At 36.8% G+C, this 16,664-nt stretch overlaps 1 protein-coding gene across 1 annotated transcript; it reads left to right on the top strand.

Moving 5' to 3' along the window:
* Positions 1-6,303: 6,303 nt before the first annotated feature.
* LOC114391505 (receptor-like protein 6) lies at positions 6,304-14,490 on the top strand. The gene is made up of 4 exons (XM_028352509.1): positions 6,304-6,853; positions 6,988-7,451; positions 14,199-14,276; positions 14,443-14,490. The coding sequence occupies exons 1-4, from the start codon at positions 6,304-6,306 to the stop codon at positions 14,488-14,490; spliced, it is 1,140 nt and encodes a 379-aa protein (XP_028208310.1).
* The last annotated feature ends 2,174 nt before the right edge of the window (positions 14,491-16,664 follow it).

Below are 16,664 nucleotides of genomic sequence, written 5' to 3'. Positions count from 1 at the left end.
TTTATTTGACTTCTCTCTCCTCCTCTCCCATACTTCCTCTATTCCACACTTATCATACTTAATTACTCCACTATATATAAAGGTATAATTAAAAGAAAATGCACAATTACATATTGGAGTTCCAAAACAAAGAAGGTTTCATAACAAAAATAACATGCTAAACAACTAAAGATTTAGGAATGGAGGACTAACAAAAGAATACAAGGAAATTTAGGCTTTGTTTACTTGTTATTTTTAAAAACAATTTTTTGTTTTCTAGTATTTGTTTGTACTCCAAGTACATTTGAAAGTGATTATCTTATGAGTAATGAGCAAATTTCTAAAAAAAATAGTTTCCTATAAAAACTTGGTAAATAGAGCACTTGAAAAAAAAGATGAGAAAAACATTTTTCAACTATTTTTTCATTATCTTATTATAGAATCAATTTTCATAGCTTTAATATTTTTTTGATCCGTAAAGCTTAATAAAATTTAGTTTTGATGAGAAATTGATTATTGAGTAATGTAAAATTATTTCCTTAAACAATCTATATAAAACAAGTCATGTCCCATTTTTTTAACTATTTATAGAATCTATCACCACCTCCAAACTACCATAAACATAAAAACTAGGGTTACCTTTTGTGAGTAGAGAGGTGTGTCTATTGTATAAAACAATTTAATTCAAACAGTTCAAAGTTATTATCAGAGTCAACCAAAGAAAATTTTCTATGACTCTTATCTAAACTATCATCAAATACAAGAAAAGATGTTTTACGTTATGACATTTTTCATAATTAAAAGATTAAAAGTTGTCACCACATATATATAGTGACAAACTTTGGATTGATCACTTATCATCACTAATATGCAAGTCACTGTTGTATTAGTGATGATATTTTTAGATGTCATAAAAATATATATTGTGATGGAAATGTTGTCACTCATATTTCTATATAATAATGACAAAATCATGTAATCACAAATATTCAAGACAATTGTGATAATTTAATCGTCACAATTTAGAGTTTATAACAACAATGGTTATCGATATTATTGTAAAAAAAATTAGTCATAATTTATTACTATTTTTAATTACTAATATTTTTATCAGTGGATTACTTTTTAATTGGCATAATAATGCACACATAATCTTTTCTAAATGTTAAAATGAACACCAATTAAATAAATACATGTTAATTCAAATATTAAAATATAAAATTAAAATATAAATAATTCATTACATGTTCAATAACAAACTTAAACACAATAATAATATCCAACAATGCTCTAAATCCAAAACATTATACATTAAATCAAGCTATAAAGCTTCTAGCATTTCATAATTCTTAAATTAAACGAAAACTATCCTAAAGTGATGGTAAAATCAATAGCTACCTCTCTTGAAATCCTGCAAATAAATACAAGAAAAATATTAATAAAAATAAAGTAATTAATCTTTCGTGGTATTGTAATCATATAATAAATCATAATAAAAACATTAAGAAACAAGACTTTAAATAATAATAAAAAGAAGCTTACATTATTATCCAGGACTAGACTTATATGTTTCAAACTTTTCAAATTTTGCTTCCTACACAATTGCTCATATTCATCATGAGATTGAGGGGAAAAAATAGGGAATTGAAATACTATGATGATGATTTGCTTTCTTTGATTTATCCACAACAATAATCTCACACAGTGTTTCCAATTGATAACTAGCATATGCTCTAAATGTATCACAAGATATCATCAATATCTGGTAGATTTAAAAGAAAAAAGCACAGAAGACAACCATGAAATTTTATATCATAACACATGAAGCAAAAATATGTTACAAAAGGTTATGTGATACAACTATAGAAATAAATCTCAAATGCTAAAGACTGCAACCATAGATATATTAAAGGTAACTTTTGTAGCACTTTAGCTTATTCATTTACTCCAAAGATAATAAATTTATCGTAAAACACAAAGGGAGAAAAAAACATATGTTGTCTCAATTATTTATTTTACTACTGACTTCAACATTCACTACTAAAAAGAATGGTTTTTACGAGTGCAATCGAGGTCGGTTCTATGAAACCCGTTGTAGTAAGGTAACCAGTGGCATTTTTGTAAATATATGCCATTTTAACGGGGCATGTGCACGGCACGTGACGTCTACAATGACGTTTTTTGGCAGCACCATCTTTGTTGGTTATGCCAAACCTTATCAAAGACGGTGTATTTATAAACATTGTTGTAGAGGATCTTGACTGTCAAAGATGGGTTTAGAAATACACTGTCGTTAACATGGTTTCATATATATATGTCCCCCTTGTGCGCTAATTGAACACTCATCATCCTCAGTGTCTAAAAATTATTGTGCTATTAGTCGGCGTCTCCTGTTGAGGTCAATCTCCGCCACACCACCGTCAGCTCCGCAAAAGGAAGGGTACATTGTCATGGCCCCATTAACTTCGCGTTGAGTGTTGTTCACGGCACCACCGCAACCTAGGGTACATTGTCGCGGCACCACCGCAACCTTGGGTCATCGTGCCCTTTTGACTGTTGACGCCCCGTGCAATGTACTATTCTTCAAGGTAAGCTTGCATGTCCATGTTTTTGTTTTGTTGTTTCGTTTTCAAGAAGTTAGTATTAAGGGTTTAATGTTCTTGGAATGTTATAATTTTTTGTGGAAATGTATGTTGAGTTGCCCTCAGAAAGTCATGTTTGACTGTAAGCATAAAGTAATTGAAGAAAAATAACTTTAAATCATAAGGGTTTGGAGTTTGATTGTTAGCATTTTAATTGCCTGTGCTTCTATATATATTTGTGCTAAACTTGGATTGAACATGAAAATGTATATATAATACCATTAGGTTGTTAGTAGCTACTCTCGATAATGAAGTTTGGTAATGAAGTTTGAAGTCCCTATTCAAGTAGCACAGTTAGGGTTCCTGTTGCGAATGGTTTCTCGTTTAATGTCGATCACTTATAATGAAACATGTATATATAATAGCATTAGCTTGGTAGCATGTACTCTGTAGTTATGTTGGGAAGAGATTTTTTTATGACAAAATACACTAAAAGTTCTTGTATTCATCTAAACTGTGTTTGGCTTAAATGTCGCACTATCAGTGTTGGCATTACAAGGTTGCCTCCATGTCTTAGATTTATCTCTAGATTGATAATTTTAAACTTTGAGATTGACTTTGAAAATGTAAAGTATGTTTCTCTATTTTTTTTAGCATGAGGGATCTAACATCCAATGTTTTCTTCCTTTGCCTCCTTGTGTCTTGTTGGTCATGGGTAATTTGAAGAAAAAATATTAAATAAGTATTATGTTAGTCTTTTATGTGTTTTTAAATCTGGTATAATTGAATTAAAATAATTGAATGTAATTTGGGATGGGTGTTAAATTAATGTCAATCACAAAGGTTACGTTGGTGTAAGTGGTGCCTGCTCAAAGGTTACGTACATTGGTATAAGTGGTGCCATCATTGCACAACTCTACCATGCCTTCTACGTTGATGATAACCCTCAAGCTCTTATTTTACTCATTATGTGGCTTGCTGCTGCTGTTTCCTTTCTTTTCCTTTGAACAATAACTTGTATTATTTAACACAGTTCACCACCCAAATGAGAACAAAGTTTTCTACCACCTTCTATATATCTCACTAGTCCTTGTCGGGTTTCTCATGGTTCTTATCATCATGCAAAACAACCTCAGGTTTACAAGGTCTGAATACATAGCCGATGAGGTTGTGGTTTTCTTCTTTCTCCTTCTCCCACTTGTTGTGGTGTTTAGAGAAGAAATAAACCAATTGAAAGCCAATATGCAAGGTCATTCAAAGACACACATAAATTTACTTATGTTTGTTGTTTGACCATATGTAGAGAAGAAACTTCGCTCCCAACAAGGAAGAAAAAGACAGTCAGTCCAAGAAATATTTTACATGAATTTAACTCTTCCAAAATTGTCAAGTTCTTCTTTGGATAGCCTCGTTTTCAGTATTTATTTATTTTGAGCTTGTTGTGGGTATTAAATATAGCTTATCACTTATCAGGAAGCAAAAATATAGCTTACAAGACCTGTTGTATGTGTTATTAAATTATGGAGTAAGATGTTTTAGAATAAATTGAAAAAAGCCATCTCAAAAGTGTTTGTTTAAACTTCAAAGATCACTTAGAAAATAGGTATAAGTAATTACAGTAGCTCATTTTGCACTAGGCTTGTATTTACTACCAGTTAATATATTTCCTTTTTCTTTGTTGCCCTTAAGTCGGAGATTTTGACATATCCAATTTTCATATACTGTTCCAGAAGCTTATATTAAATACACATTATAATAGAACCTCTCATTATACATAAGTGTAGGTTAGTTAATTGTCATAAGCTTGGAAAACATTGAATCATATAAAAGTGATGTAGTTTTAAGCCTCTTCCATTACTTCCATTGGTATTTGATGACATAAAGAAGGCATTGCTGAACATTGAGTTGGTATTTTTGGTATTTCAGACCCAATGAATGCAGGGTATATAGTAATTAACCTAGTGAAAGCCAATGTCACAAATGAAAGGGACACCAAGCTTTGCCATATAAGCTTTGATCCTATCATCCAACCCAATGAATGAGGGTATACCTCTGAAGGCACTTATCCTGCATTCTGTCCAATGCCACAACCAAAGGGTAACTAATTGTAAACCCTAGCTCCAGCCATTGCAACATTTTACTAGCTCAACCAATCAATACACGAATAGAGGGCAATTTCACACATTAATACAAAAGAGTATATATATATCACCAAGAAGGATATGGATGTGAGTGATTATTGTGTCTTGTTTGTTAAGGAATAATATTTATGGTGATGGCTCCACCCAAGCTTCTTTTAAATTAGTATAGGAGCACTTCAAAGTCATAGCCCACTTGCACTCCATGCTTTTAGTAATTCAATCATAGAGCACCAATTTTTAAGCTGTTGGGTGAAGAAGGAAAAGACATTGCTTCCTCCTATTTTGTTTTGTTTTCATTTTTTTCCCCATGTCTTTTTCCCCCTCTTTTATTCCATTCTATTTACTATTCAATGAATTTTTTTTCACTTGCAATATGCAGCCTTTTCAATTGTAAAGCTTGTTCTGCTTCCTAAGATTCAATCAATAACACCAATAATATAGCAACAGGTATGTTCTCTTCTTGCTTCACTCCTAGAAACATTTCCAAATCCTTTCTTAATTTGGTTTTTCATGTAGTTTTTTATTCTGTTAGTGTAGAGTATGTAGAGTATAGAGAGAAAATATATATGCGATGGGTATAAGTTATTAAGTTAAAGCATTAGGTTTTGACTTATCACTCCTTAACCAATAAAAAGCTTAAAGTTGCTTTTTCATTTTGTTTAAAAGATGATCAATACTTTTGCCATAATGTAATAAGAATTTATGAAAAAGGAACATACTATAGGTTCTGCTTAAAAACTTCCAAAAGAAAAAGGAGAAAAATAAATGATAAAAACCTTATTGTGGGGGTGACAGAGGGTAACTGGCAGAGAATTTATCAATTCCAGAAGAATAGAATGTCCATGTAATTGGCTAAACACCTAATTGAATGCCATCAAAGATTATAAAAATATATTACATTGATTCAGAATAAAGTTAGCTGATATTAACCATACACTTTTCTGAATTTTAGTGTTCATGGAATTGGGATATGTGAGAATTGCCTATATGAAAAAGGTGCCTTGGCTAGGCTTCGAATGCAATCTTATTTGGAAGAAAAACATGAATGGTTTATCATTCCTCTGTCTAGCTGAAAGCAATAAGTGCCATGCCATGTTACAAAAACTGGTCTTTTACTTTTTGCTTTATCACCATTTGGCTGAAATCGCTTGCTCTGTCTTGTAACAATAAGTTCACAACAAGCCTGTAATATATAACAACTATCATATTGCCAGGTCTTACAAGTCAGACATGTGTGATTGATCTTTTAGTTTTTAGTTTTTAACTCTTCATTTTTTATATAGTTTCTATCAAAATTGTTGTATATATAGTATCAGTGTCAAGAGCTTATAATTCATACACAGACTCGCGTTCCACACGGCAAATTTTGTTGCGCATGATCAATTTCAACAATATGGGACCCATATATTTTTGTTTCTAAAGCCATTAACATCATCCATTTCTTACATTCCATACTTTTTATACTTTTCGTGTTAGAACTTCCGAAAAGCAGAGTATCTTCAAATCTATTGAGCAAAACAATTCATAAAAGTATGGGGTGGTTTTTGTTTCTTGTCCTGAGTTTCTTGCTTTCTCATTTTCCTTCCCAAACGTCTTTATTGATGGCATTTTGCAACCATGATGATGCCTCCGCCTTGCTTAGCTTCAAGAGCTCATTTAGTCTCAATATCTCTTCTCAATCTTCTCTTGGGTATGAGTCTCCTTATCCAAAGATAGAATCATGGGAAAATGGTAGGAATTGCTGCTTGTGGGAAGGGATGAGTTGTGACACCAAGTCAAGTCACGTAATTGGCATAGACCTTAGCTGCAGTTTCCTTCAAGGTGAATTTCATCCAAACACCACTCTCTTCAAACGCATTCATCTTCAAAAACTCAACCTTGCCTTCAATGATTTTTTCAATTCTCCAATGCCTAACGGTTTTGGTGATCATGTGGCTCTTACTCATCTAAATCTATCTACCTCTGAATTTAGTGGTGTTATTCCTTCTAAAATCTCTCACCTCTCAAAATTTGTCTCGCTTGATCTCTCATTTCTTGAAATGAGAATTGAAGCAGCAACCCTGGATAATGTCATTGTAAATGTAATTGATATATGGGAGCTCACTCTTGATGGCCTAGATATGTCCTCCATTAAACGAGCTCTCTATCTTTGTTAGTGAATTTTTCATCCTCTTTGGTCTCTCTTAGTCTTCCATGTACAGGATTGCAAGGGAAGTTAGCAAATAACATAATCTGTTTACCCAATCTTCAAAAGCTTGATCTGTCTCATAATTATTATCTTGAAGGTGAACTTCTAGAGTTCAATCAGAGCACTCCTCTTAGATACTTGGATCTCTCTGTCACTGGTTTTTCAGGAAAACTTCCCAATAACATTAACCATTTGGAGTCTCTTAACTATTTGGATTTTGAATTTTGTGACTTCGAAGGACCTATTTCTCTATTTTTATCTAATCTCACGCAAGTAAAACACTTGGACCTTGGTTTCAACAATTTCAGCAGTGAGATTCAATCATCACTTTCAAATCTTCAACATCTCACTTTCATTGATCTTTCTGATAATAGTTTCACTGGACCCATTGCTAAATGTTTTGGGAACATCACTCAACTAAATCACCTGAACCTTTGTTGGAACAATTTTAGTGGTGAGATTCCATCATCACTTTCAAATCTTCAATGTCTCACTTACATCAATCTTTTTGATAATAGTTTCACAGGACCCATTCCTCAATGTTTTGGAAACATCACACAAGTAAGTCATCTGACCCTCCATGGGAATAAATTTAGGGGTGAGATCATGCCATCATTTAACAAAGGAAAAGATACTTATCTTCTAAAAAAACTACCACTCGATGCACATCATCAGTTAATATATGTGTGTTGTATCTTCTAAAAAAATATCTATCTTAGACGCCTCATTATTCTGTTGTAACTACTTGCTACATGATGTGTTTGAATCCAATATTCACAATCCAATTTTTATACTATAAAAGTCTTTTAAATTCTCAATCCAATATATCCCTTTAAGATAGAGGCCAATTTTGATTTGTAAGGTGTAGGGAGGAATTGTAATTTTTTCAGGAAACTTTTTTTGGGGGCAAACAACACCTTGAACAACATATACTATTAGTACTTAAAAACTGCGTGTTATACCATGGATTGAACATTTGCAAGGAAGCTCCTACTATGTCTCATTTACCTTTGCAAATAATAGCTTTCTTTTCTTTAGAGCATAGGAAAGAGAAGCAAAAGCAATAATAAGAATTTTGGATGAGTATGATATAGTATATGTCCAAATACTAAATTTGCAGAAGTGACAATTGAAGTAACGTATAGTATAAATGTGGAGGTTAGTTTAAGAAGTTTGATTACGTCTACTCTTGGTGTGAGGGAAGGTATAGGAGGAGAGAAATACTAGGGATTTGGAAGAAAAGAAGTCTATCTTTAACTTGGGATGAATAATTTGGTCATAGTGGTCCACTACGAGTATGAGGATGGGAAATAATTGCAGGATAGTTTAATTATATCCAAAATTATAGCTACTACATGACTTCCCAAACTTGTTCAGGTGCATTCCCTTGTTCCCAAACTTCCATCTTAGAAAATTAATGTGAAGCTTTAAGAATGATAAGTTATGAAGGAAAGTTTTTGATTTAGGGATGACACTCCCATCCTCATACTCGTAGTGGATCACTATGACCAAATCTATTCCAATGTACTATTTGAGGATTTTTTAAATTCCACAATTTCTTGAGGATGATTTAGATAAAATGATGAATTTATAATTGTGGGATCAAACATGAGAGATGCAAAAGAGGTTCATTGTCTTTTTCTTTTTATTTCTTTTTTCTTTTTCACAATTTTCTATTTTTTTTTTCTTTTTCATTGTTTTTCTGGTTTCTCGCTACTCCTTCTCTCTCATTAAATTTAATGTCATCTTCAATGTCATGACGACCCGAAGATGCTGTCAACAAAAGCACCTCCACTGCTTCCAGCCATAGTACATTCTCGGTCCCTACCACCTTCCACAAACCATTGACAGCCACATGATCTTGAAAGGAGAGTAACAAATTAATTAAAAACTGATGTTCACAAAGCGGTTCAGCAGTTATTCCTCTTTCTTTTAATAGTATCTTAATCCTGAATATTTTGAAGTGAAACACCTTATCTGCGTATGTGCGGGTCAGCTGTAAACGACAAGTCATGTTGTCACCTGCAACACCTACTGAGGCGTTAAATCTTATTCCTCTTTCTTTTAATAGTATCTTATTCCTGTTTCTTTTTGTTTGTAGGTAGTAGCTTTTTTCTTGTCCCACCTACTGAGGCGTTGAATCTACACTGTTGTGTTTGCTTTCTCATTACTGTGATCCCAGTCGTACTTGTTATTTACCATATTTTTGAGGTATGTATGTCTTCGACTCACAACAATGATAATTTAATTCTTCTTTATATATGTCGTGATGTATTATATAACTAAATTATGAGCATTGTAAGTGAACCTTAGTTTACCGTTTGAGATTCTATACATCGATTAATACGGATAGTTTGTATTAATCGGTGTATTGAATCTTGAATTGTCCGTTTGGACAGTTTGGGAAGAATAATTTTTTATAGTAGATTATTACGTATATGTTAATTTTGTTTTCTTAAATTTGTCAACATTTCGGTATACTTCATTTCCCTTTGTTCTCCGAGTGCATACTTGAATGTGGTGGATAACAATACATCACTGCTTTCATCTCGTGTACTTGGAGACTTAGGAGAAATGCTGCCGAAATTTTGAAAAATTTAGAAAAGACAATTAACTTGTACTATTGTATCTACTATAAAAAAAATACTTCCTGAATGGGATAGGGCCACACCTTTACTTACAAAAGTGAGGTTTAGATGCATGTTACATAACTTCATAAAGTTGTGCAGCAAACAGAAAACATTGATTGAAGTTGGATGAGAGCATCATGCATCACTGATGAGTATGGGACTGGGGTGGAACAGTTTCTCCAATTTACCAAAATGCATGCCCCCTCCTTAGGCTGCAAATATTTTTGTCCATGTGTGAAATGTGCAAATGGTATACACCATTCGCTAAATGAAATAAGATCGCATCTAATATGTCATGGGATGATTCCAAATTACACAAAGTGGATATGACATAGGGAATTGCCAGACAATCCAACAATCTCTCACACTGAGGCAATCGATGCAGATACAGGTTTTCGTATAGAAGAAATGATTTGTGACCTAGGGCAGGATGGTTTTTGGCAAGCACATGGTCCTTTGTATGAAAAAATAGAGAATGATTCAAAGATTACTTTGTATTTTGGGTGCACAACATTCACAAGGTTGTCTACGGTGTTAGCTTTGGTCAACTTGAAGGCACAATTTGGGTGGAGCGACAACAGCTTTACTGAATTGCTAATGTTATTGAAAAAATTGCTTCCTGAAGACAACACGTTGCCAAAGAGTCAATACGAGGCGAAGAAGATCTTATGTCCAGTGGGAATGGAGTACCAGAAAATCCATGCATGTCCAAATGATTGTATACTATATAGAAATAAGTATGCAGAAATGCGCACATGCCCAACATGTGGTGTATCCCACTACAAGGTCAACAACCATAAAGACAGTTATGTTGCAACCACATAGAACAGTCGTCCAGCAAAGGTTTGTTGGTATCTTCCAATAATACCAAGGTTTAAGCGATTGTTTGCTAATGGACATGATGCAAAACAATTGATGTCGCATGTTGAAGGCAGAAAAATTGATGGATTGTTACGACATCCGGCTGATAGTCCACAATGGAAGGCATTTGATTCTTTGTATACTGATTTTGGGAATGAGGCCAGAAATCTAAGGCTTGGTGTTGCCTCGGATGGAATGAACCCTTTTTGGTAACTTAAGCAGCAGTCACAGTTCATAGCCAATTTTGTTGATGATTTACAACCTTCTTCCTTGGTTATGCATGAAGCAGAAGTAGAAAATGCTTTGCATGATGATTGCGAGACCAGGACAGCCTGGTAATGATATTGACGTGTATCAAAGTCCGTTGATTGAAGACCAGAGAACAATGTGGAAACATGGGGTAGATGTTTGGGATACGAATTTGCAGGAGACCTTTAGGTTGTGTGCAATGGTTTTTTGTACCATAAATGAGTTTCCAGCATATGGAAATTTAAGTGGTTACAGTGTGAAAGGCCATTGTCACAACCTACCCTTCGGCGGGAGGGCGACGCAAGGCTCACGGGTGGGTCTTCCATGGGAGGAAAATGCACGGAGTCGCCACTAACATTTATTCAAGGAAAACGTCAGAAAAATCAGAATGTGTGGTTAATGAACTTTAATCGTGAAAGGTTCGAGAGATGTTTTTACACACGGGGAAGGTATTAGCACCCCATGCGTCCGTTAGAAGGGACGACAACCTCTAATCAAGTGTGCAAGACATGACTTCAAAAATATGTATTTTCCCCCTTTTTTATATTTTTTAGCTTTTTATGGGCCTTTTTGTATTTTTTATCTTTTTGTGGTCAACAAGGGTGTTTTCCTCGCTCCTACGTATCCTCAATTGCGATGAGGAAATCAGACCTACGTAGTTCTTTCAGAATAAAAAGTTGGTTAAGTTGTTTTTATCTTTTTTCGCATGATAGATTTTAATTGAAAAAAGGTCATTTAAGGCGTTGGACCATTAAACGATCTTTTGATTTTGAAAGGAGAGAAACGTTAAAGCGTTGGACCATTCACAACTCTGGTTGTGCTCGCATAGTTGCCTTCCTCTAAGATCAGGGGAGTGTCCTAGGAATTGATAAAAGGAAACCACTGGCCCCTCACCCAGAAGCGCAATCCTCGGTTAAGCATTAAAGGTAGAGGACCTTGAGTTCGCTGAAGGCGAGGACATGTAGCCTTTTGAAGGCGAGGACGTACAACTCTCTAAAGGCGAGGACGTGTAGCCCTCTGAAGGTGAGGAGGTACAACCCTCTGAAGGTGAGGACATGAAGCCCTCGAAAGGAGAGGACGTGAAGCCCTCGAAAGGCGAGGACGTATAGCCGTCTGAAGGCGAGGATGTGAAGCCCTCTGAAGGCGAGGACATGAAGCCCTCTGAAGGTGAGGACGTACAACCCTCTGAAGGCGAGGACGTGTAGCCCTCTGAAAGCAAGGACCTATAGCCCTCTGAAGGTGAGGGCATGTAGCCCTTAGAAGGCGAGGACGTACAACCCTCTGACGGCGAGGACGAGTAGCCCTCTGAAGGCGAGGACGTGCAGCCCTCTGAAGGCGAGGACGTGCAGCCCTCCGAAGGCAAGGACGTGAATCCCTCTGAAGGCGAGTGCATGTAGCCCTCTGAAGGCGAGGACGGAAGCCCTCTGAAGGCGAGGGCGTGCAGTCCTCTGAAGGCGAGGGCGCGAAGCCCTCAAAAGGAGAAGTCAAGCATCCCTCTGAAGGGGAGGACGCACAACCCTCTGAAGGCGAGGGCGTGCAGCCCTTTGATGGCAAGGACGTGCAGCCCTCTGAAGGCGAGGATGTGCAGCCCTCTGAAGGGGTGGGAGTGCAGCCCTCTGAAGGCGAGGACGTGCAGCCCTCTGAAGGTGAGGACGTGCAACCCTCTGAAGGTGAGGGCATGTAGCCCTCTAAAGGCGAGGACGTGTAGCCCTCTAAAGGCGAGAACATGCAGCCCTCTGAAGGTGAGGACCTACGGCCCTCTAAAGACGAAGGCATGCAGCCCTTTAAAGGTGAGGAAGTGCAGCCCTCTGAAGGTGAGGGTGTGAATCCCTCTGAAGGCGAGGGCATGTAGCCCTCTAAAGATGAGGACGCACAACCCTCTGAAGGCGAGGGCTTATAGCCCTCTTTAGGCATGGACATGCAGCCCTCTTAAGGCGAGGACTTGTAGCCCTCTAAAGGCGAGGACCTACAGTCCTCTGAAGGCGAGGACGTATAGCCCTCTAAAGTCAAGGACGTGTAGTCCTCTAAAGGCAATAGGTACTAGTACCCAAGGGTCCAACCTTATGAGAAAGCAAGAGATTAACTCATCGAGAGGGCTGATCATCCCAAATTCAAAAGATTGGACATTAGATGTAGGAAATCTATGCAGTTAACATGATTTTTAGGGATGCAGATGCATGCAACCTTTGTCTTGAAATGCTGTAAATGCGGACTTCGTATGCAACAATGCAATGAAATAGAAAGTTGTACAATGTTCATGACATTTTTTCCCTATTTTGTGATTTTGATTTGATTTTTGCAAGAGGTGATAATTCATGCAACCTCATCCTATCTTTTGCAAATCTCTTCGAGAACTCCCTCAGAGTGTATGCCTTGTTTGATTTACTCACTTGACAATTTTGGAGTGATGGTGATGGAGTCATTTAATCATTCCATTGAAATCCCAGGGTTTGTCACTTTCTTTTTCTGTTTAAAAACATCAACGGGTGAAAAATTTTGACCTACCCCTAGGTTCGCATGAGGCTCATGCACGGTGCCCTTCATTGCCCTAGTGTAGGGCTTTGAGGTATCAATCGTTGTCTTTCATTATGACCTTGTAGCAGGGAACCTATTAGGTGAGAACTTCTGATCTGCCCCTAGGTTTGCATGAGGTTTATGCATGATTCCTTTCATTGCCCCAGTGTAGGGCTCTGAGGTATCCATCATTGTTTTGTTTTCACCACCTTGTAGCAAGGAATAATGAAAGAAGCGGTTGATTCATTCAAAAATAATTTTTCAAGGATGAGAAATAGTTGAAGGATTTTTCAGTTGACGGATTAAGCAAATGACTCCTATTCTTGATAACTTACTTCTCTCTCAAAGAGACAAACTTTCAGGAATGATAAAATGAGGTCACCTGAATGTCTATATTTTTAAATGAAAACACAATCAATCAAATGTTTTTTTCTTTTTCTTTTTGAACTTTTTTGCTTTACTCGTTGTTTACGACACCCTCACCAAATGTGTAGCACGAGTAATTTCTGATTAAACGGTCTTGGAAGTGCAAACTCAGGAGCGCAGGTCGCTTGAGCAAACAAACCAATGGCTTACACTCACATTCCAGTGGAAGCAAAGATGTAATTACCAGAGGATGAGGGACAAAGATGTCAAATTTATACATTTTATTAGAATTGTAACTATGGTTTACAATAATGGCATAAACTTGAAAATCCTAATGAGTCATTAGAGACATCTAACAACAGCTTTCAAAATTGCCCCATGTGTGGTGTCGCTTGTCAATGTTAGGATTCACAAGCGATTCTCCTCAAATTTCAACCAGCCTGAATCAATTAGACTTTGCACTTTACACTTCAAGGTCATACAATGCTTAATGGAATGTCCCAGAACTCCTCCATGTTGTGTTCGATTCGTATCCTCGGAAAAATGGAGGTTGAGGAACCTTGGCAGGGGTTATGGCTACCATTGCATTATCAAGTAGATATGGGAGCAAGTTAGCATATGACACCGGAATTTGGGGTGAATCCTGCAGGCTTTTTGCTGCAAAATTCCTTTTTGGTTTGCGCTATAGGTGGTGTTTGGGCATTGGTCGTGTGGTGAGAAGGCAGGCCTTGTGGCTGATTTGGGGATGGCTTTTGTGGATGATTGGGTGAGAGGGACTGTTATTGGCTGAGTAATGACATTGTTGGGCTGATGGGAAATTTGACCGTGTAGGAATGCCAGTCATAGCAAAGGTTTCTCCCTCATTCTCATCCTCTTCATTTGCCCCAGTTTTTGCATTCATCAAAGGGATGATTAAATTTGCCTCTTTCCAGACCCATTTTGATCCTTTCGCTGGCAAAGACCAATTCCACAAAGCTTGAAGGTTTGTAACCCACCATTTTTCCATAGAAGGGTTTTGCAGGGGTATACCACCAACTGCTTGCCCTTCAGTGGCATATCCGAGGCAAGGCTCAAAGTCGGCTAGATTGTGGTGGGTAAATTCATGTGTCTTCCCCATGGGTTGAGAGACATGTGCATAATCGGATTGAGGTTGTTGGCTCTCAATGAGTATGGGAGTGGAGTTATTGACATTCTCACTGGGAGTGTACGCCACATTGGGTGGTGTATAGTTGGAAGGCAAGCCATATCGCGGGAAGGCATGCTTGTTTTGAATTTGCACATAATGGGGGCTGCCCGTAGTTCCCTAATCTTTGCCTACCATATCTGAGGTTGGATGATTCATTTGGTTGAGGCCAGATGGGCGCGTCAGGTTCACCTTAGCAACAGCGCTGGTAGCGGCAACTACAACCGCATTGGCTTCCATTATCTTCTTCATGCTCATCATGGCCTCCATCATTGTGGCCATTTGCTCTTTCATGGCCTCTATGTCGGCCTTCATTTGCTCTTGCACCTCCTCTACTTCACCCATTACTCTAGCTCTAGCACGGGTTCAGTAAGGGCACCGTAAAGCGCATTCTTTCATTTGATTACAATGATCACAGTTCAGTTTTCAAGGAAAGAATGCAACGAGTAATGCAACCAATGAAAAGCATGGATGTATGCGAATGATGGACTATTGAAGTATTGTAAATTTTTACGCAGGACATGGGGTTGAATCAATTTAGATTTTAAACATGATGGACTATTGAGGAAATCAGACCTACGTAGTTCTTTCAGGACTAAAAGTTGGTTAAGTTGTTTTTATCTTTTTTCGCAAGATAGATTTCAATTGAACAAAGGTCATTTAAGGCGTTGGACCATTAAACGATCTTTTGATTTTGAAAGGAGAGAAATGTTAAGGCGTTGGAACATTAACGATCTCTTGTTTTTTTTTAAGGAGAGAAACGTTAAGGCATTGAACCATTAACGATGTCTTGGTTGTGAACGAAGAGAAATGTTAAGGCATTGGACCATTAACGATCTCTTGGTTTGTTTGAAAAGGGGTGGTCGGCAAAAGTGGGGCTTTTGCTCCTACGTATCCTCGATTTGTGGTGAGGAACTCAGACCTATGTAGTTCTTTCCATAAAGCAGCAAAGTTTTGTGTTGATTTAATGCTTTTGAACGGTCCATGTTAATCGATAAAATCAATCGAATGGTCCATGTTGATTTTAGTCAATTCATTCAAGGAAACTTTCAAAGAAAAACATTCAATTGATTTTTTTTATTATTTTATTCAAAGATATTTTGATTATTTTATTATATTTTTTCAAAGATATTTTGATTATTATATTTTATTTTTGCCTTTTTTGATTTAACTGAAGTTACAATGTGAACGATCGGTTGGATTTTATTTTAATAGTGATTAAACGAGATTACAACACAAATGATCGGTTGAAATTTTTATCAATTATTAGGGGAGATAATAGCTTAAATAAACAGTAAAAAACTCGTCAAAATTGGAAGAAAAGAAAATCGAAAGTGAACTAGATGAAGATGAAAGCAAACAAAACAAGAAATGAATTGAAAGTCTCAAATTCAAACACTTACTGGTTGAAGACCAAAGAACAAACGATGAACGAATGAAGAACGGTGAAGAACGGCAGAATATCTTCACGGATTTGCTCACGGAAACATCTCAGAAGCATTACGGAAGCACCTCATCTTGGATTTTCTTCACGAAAACACGTTTTTTCACCCAAAACAGCTGAAATGCATAGCATAGGGGTCATGGATCCTTGAAAATCAGCCTCTTCCCCCTATTTAATGGGGAGGTGCTTGCCGCCGAGAGGCTTCTTGAGGAAGATTTCTGAGCGCACCCCAATTATTAAGTTCACCCCCCTTTTTGTACTTTACAAAAAACTTATGGAAGCCTTACGAGAGCGTTTCGGAGGTCGCATGCCGACAAACAATGGTCCCCGGACGAAATTAGGGTATGACAGCCATCACACATGTCCTATATGTGAGAACAATACAAGTTTCGTCTAACTAAAACATGGAAAGAAAACAATATACACAAGGCATCGAAGATTTCTAAACCAGTTCCATCCATATCGGCGATTGAAGAAAGCTTTCAATGAATCTCATAAATATGAAACTTCGCCCAAACCATTACATG

The sequence above is a fragment of the Glycine soja genome, chromosome 17 (genome assembly GCF_004193775.1).
Source record: "Glycine soja cultivar W05 chromosome 17, ASM419377v2, whole genome shotgun sequence".
Lineage (NCBI taxonomy): Eukaryota > Viridiplantae > Streptophyta > Magnoliopsida > Fabales > Fabaceae > Glycine > Glycine soja.
The sequence above is the reverse complement of the archived record's forward strand: the minus strand, read 5'-3'. Positions and strand labels throughout refer to the sequence as shown.

What these genes read in the sequence shown, in the direction of transcription:
- LOC114391505 (XM_028352509.1), top strand. Translation starts at nt 6,304, where the DNA reads ATGGCATTTTGCAACCATGATGATGCCTCCGCCTTGCTTAGCTTCAAG. An exon ending in GTTTTGGAAACATCACACAA is followed by an intron (nt 7,452 to 14,198) that starts GTAAGTCATCTG and finishes TTTGCGCTATAG; the next exon opens with GTGGTGTTTGGGCATTGGTC. An exon ending in TGGCTTTTGTGGATGATTGG is followed by an intron (nt 14,277 to 14,442) that starts GTGAGAGGGACT and finishes GCCTCTTTCCAG; the next exon opens with ACCCATTTTGATCCTTTCGC.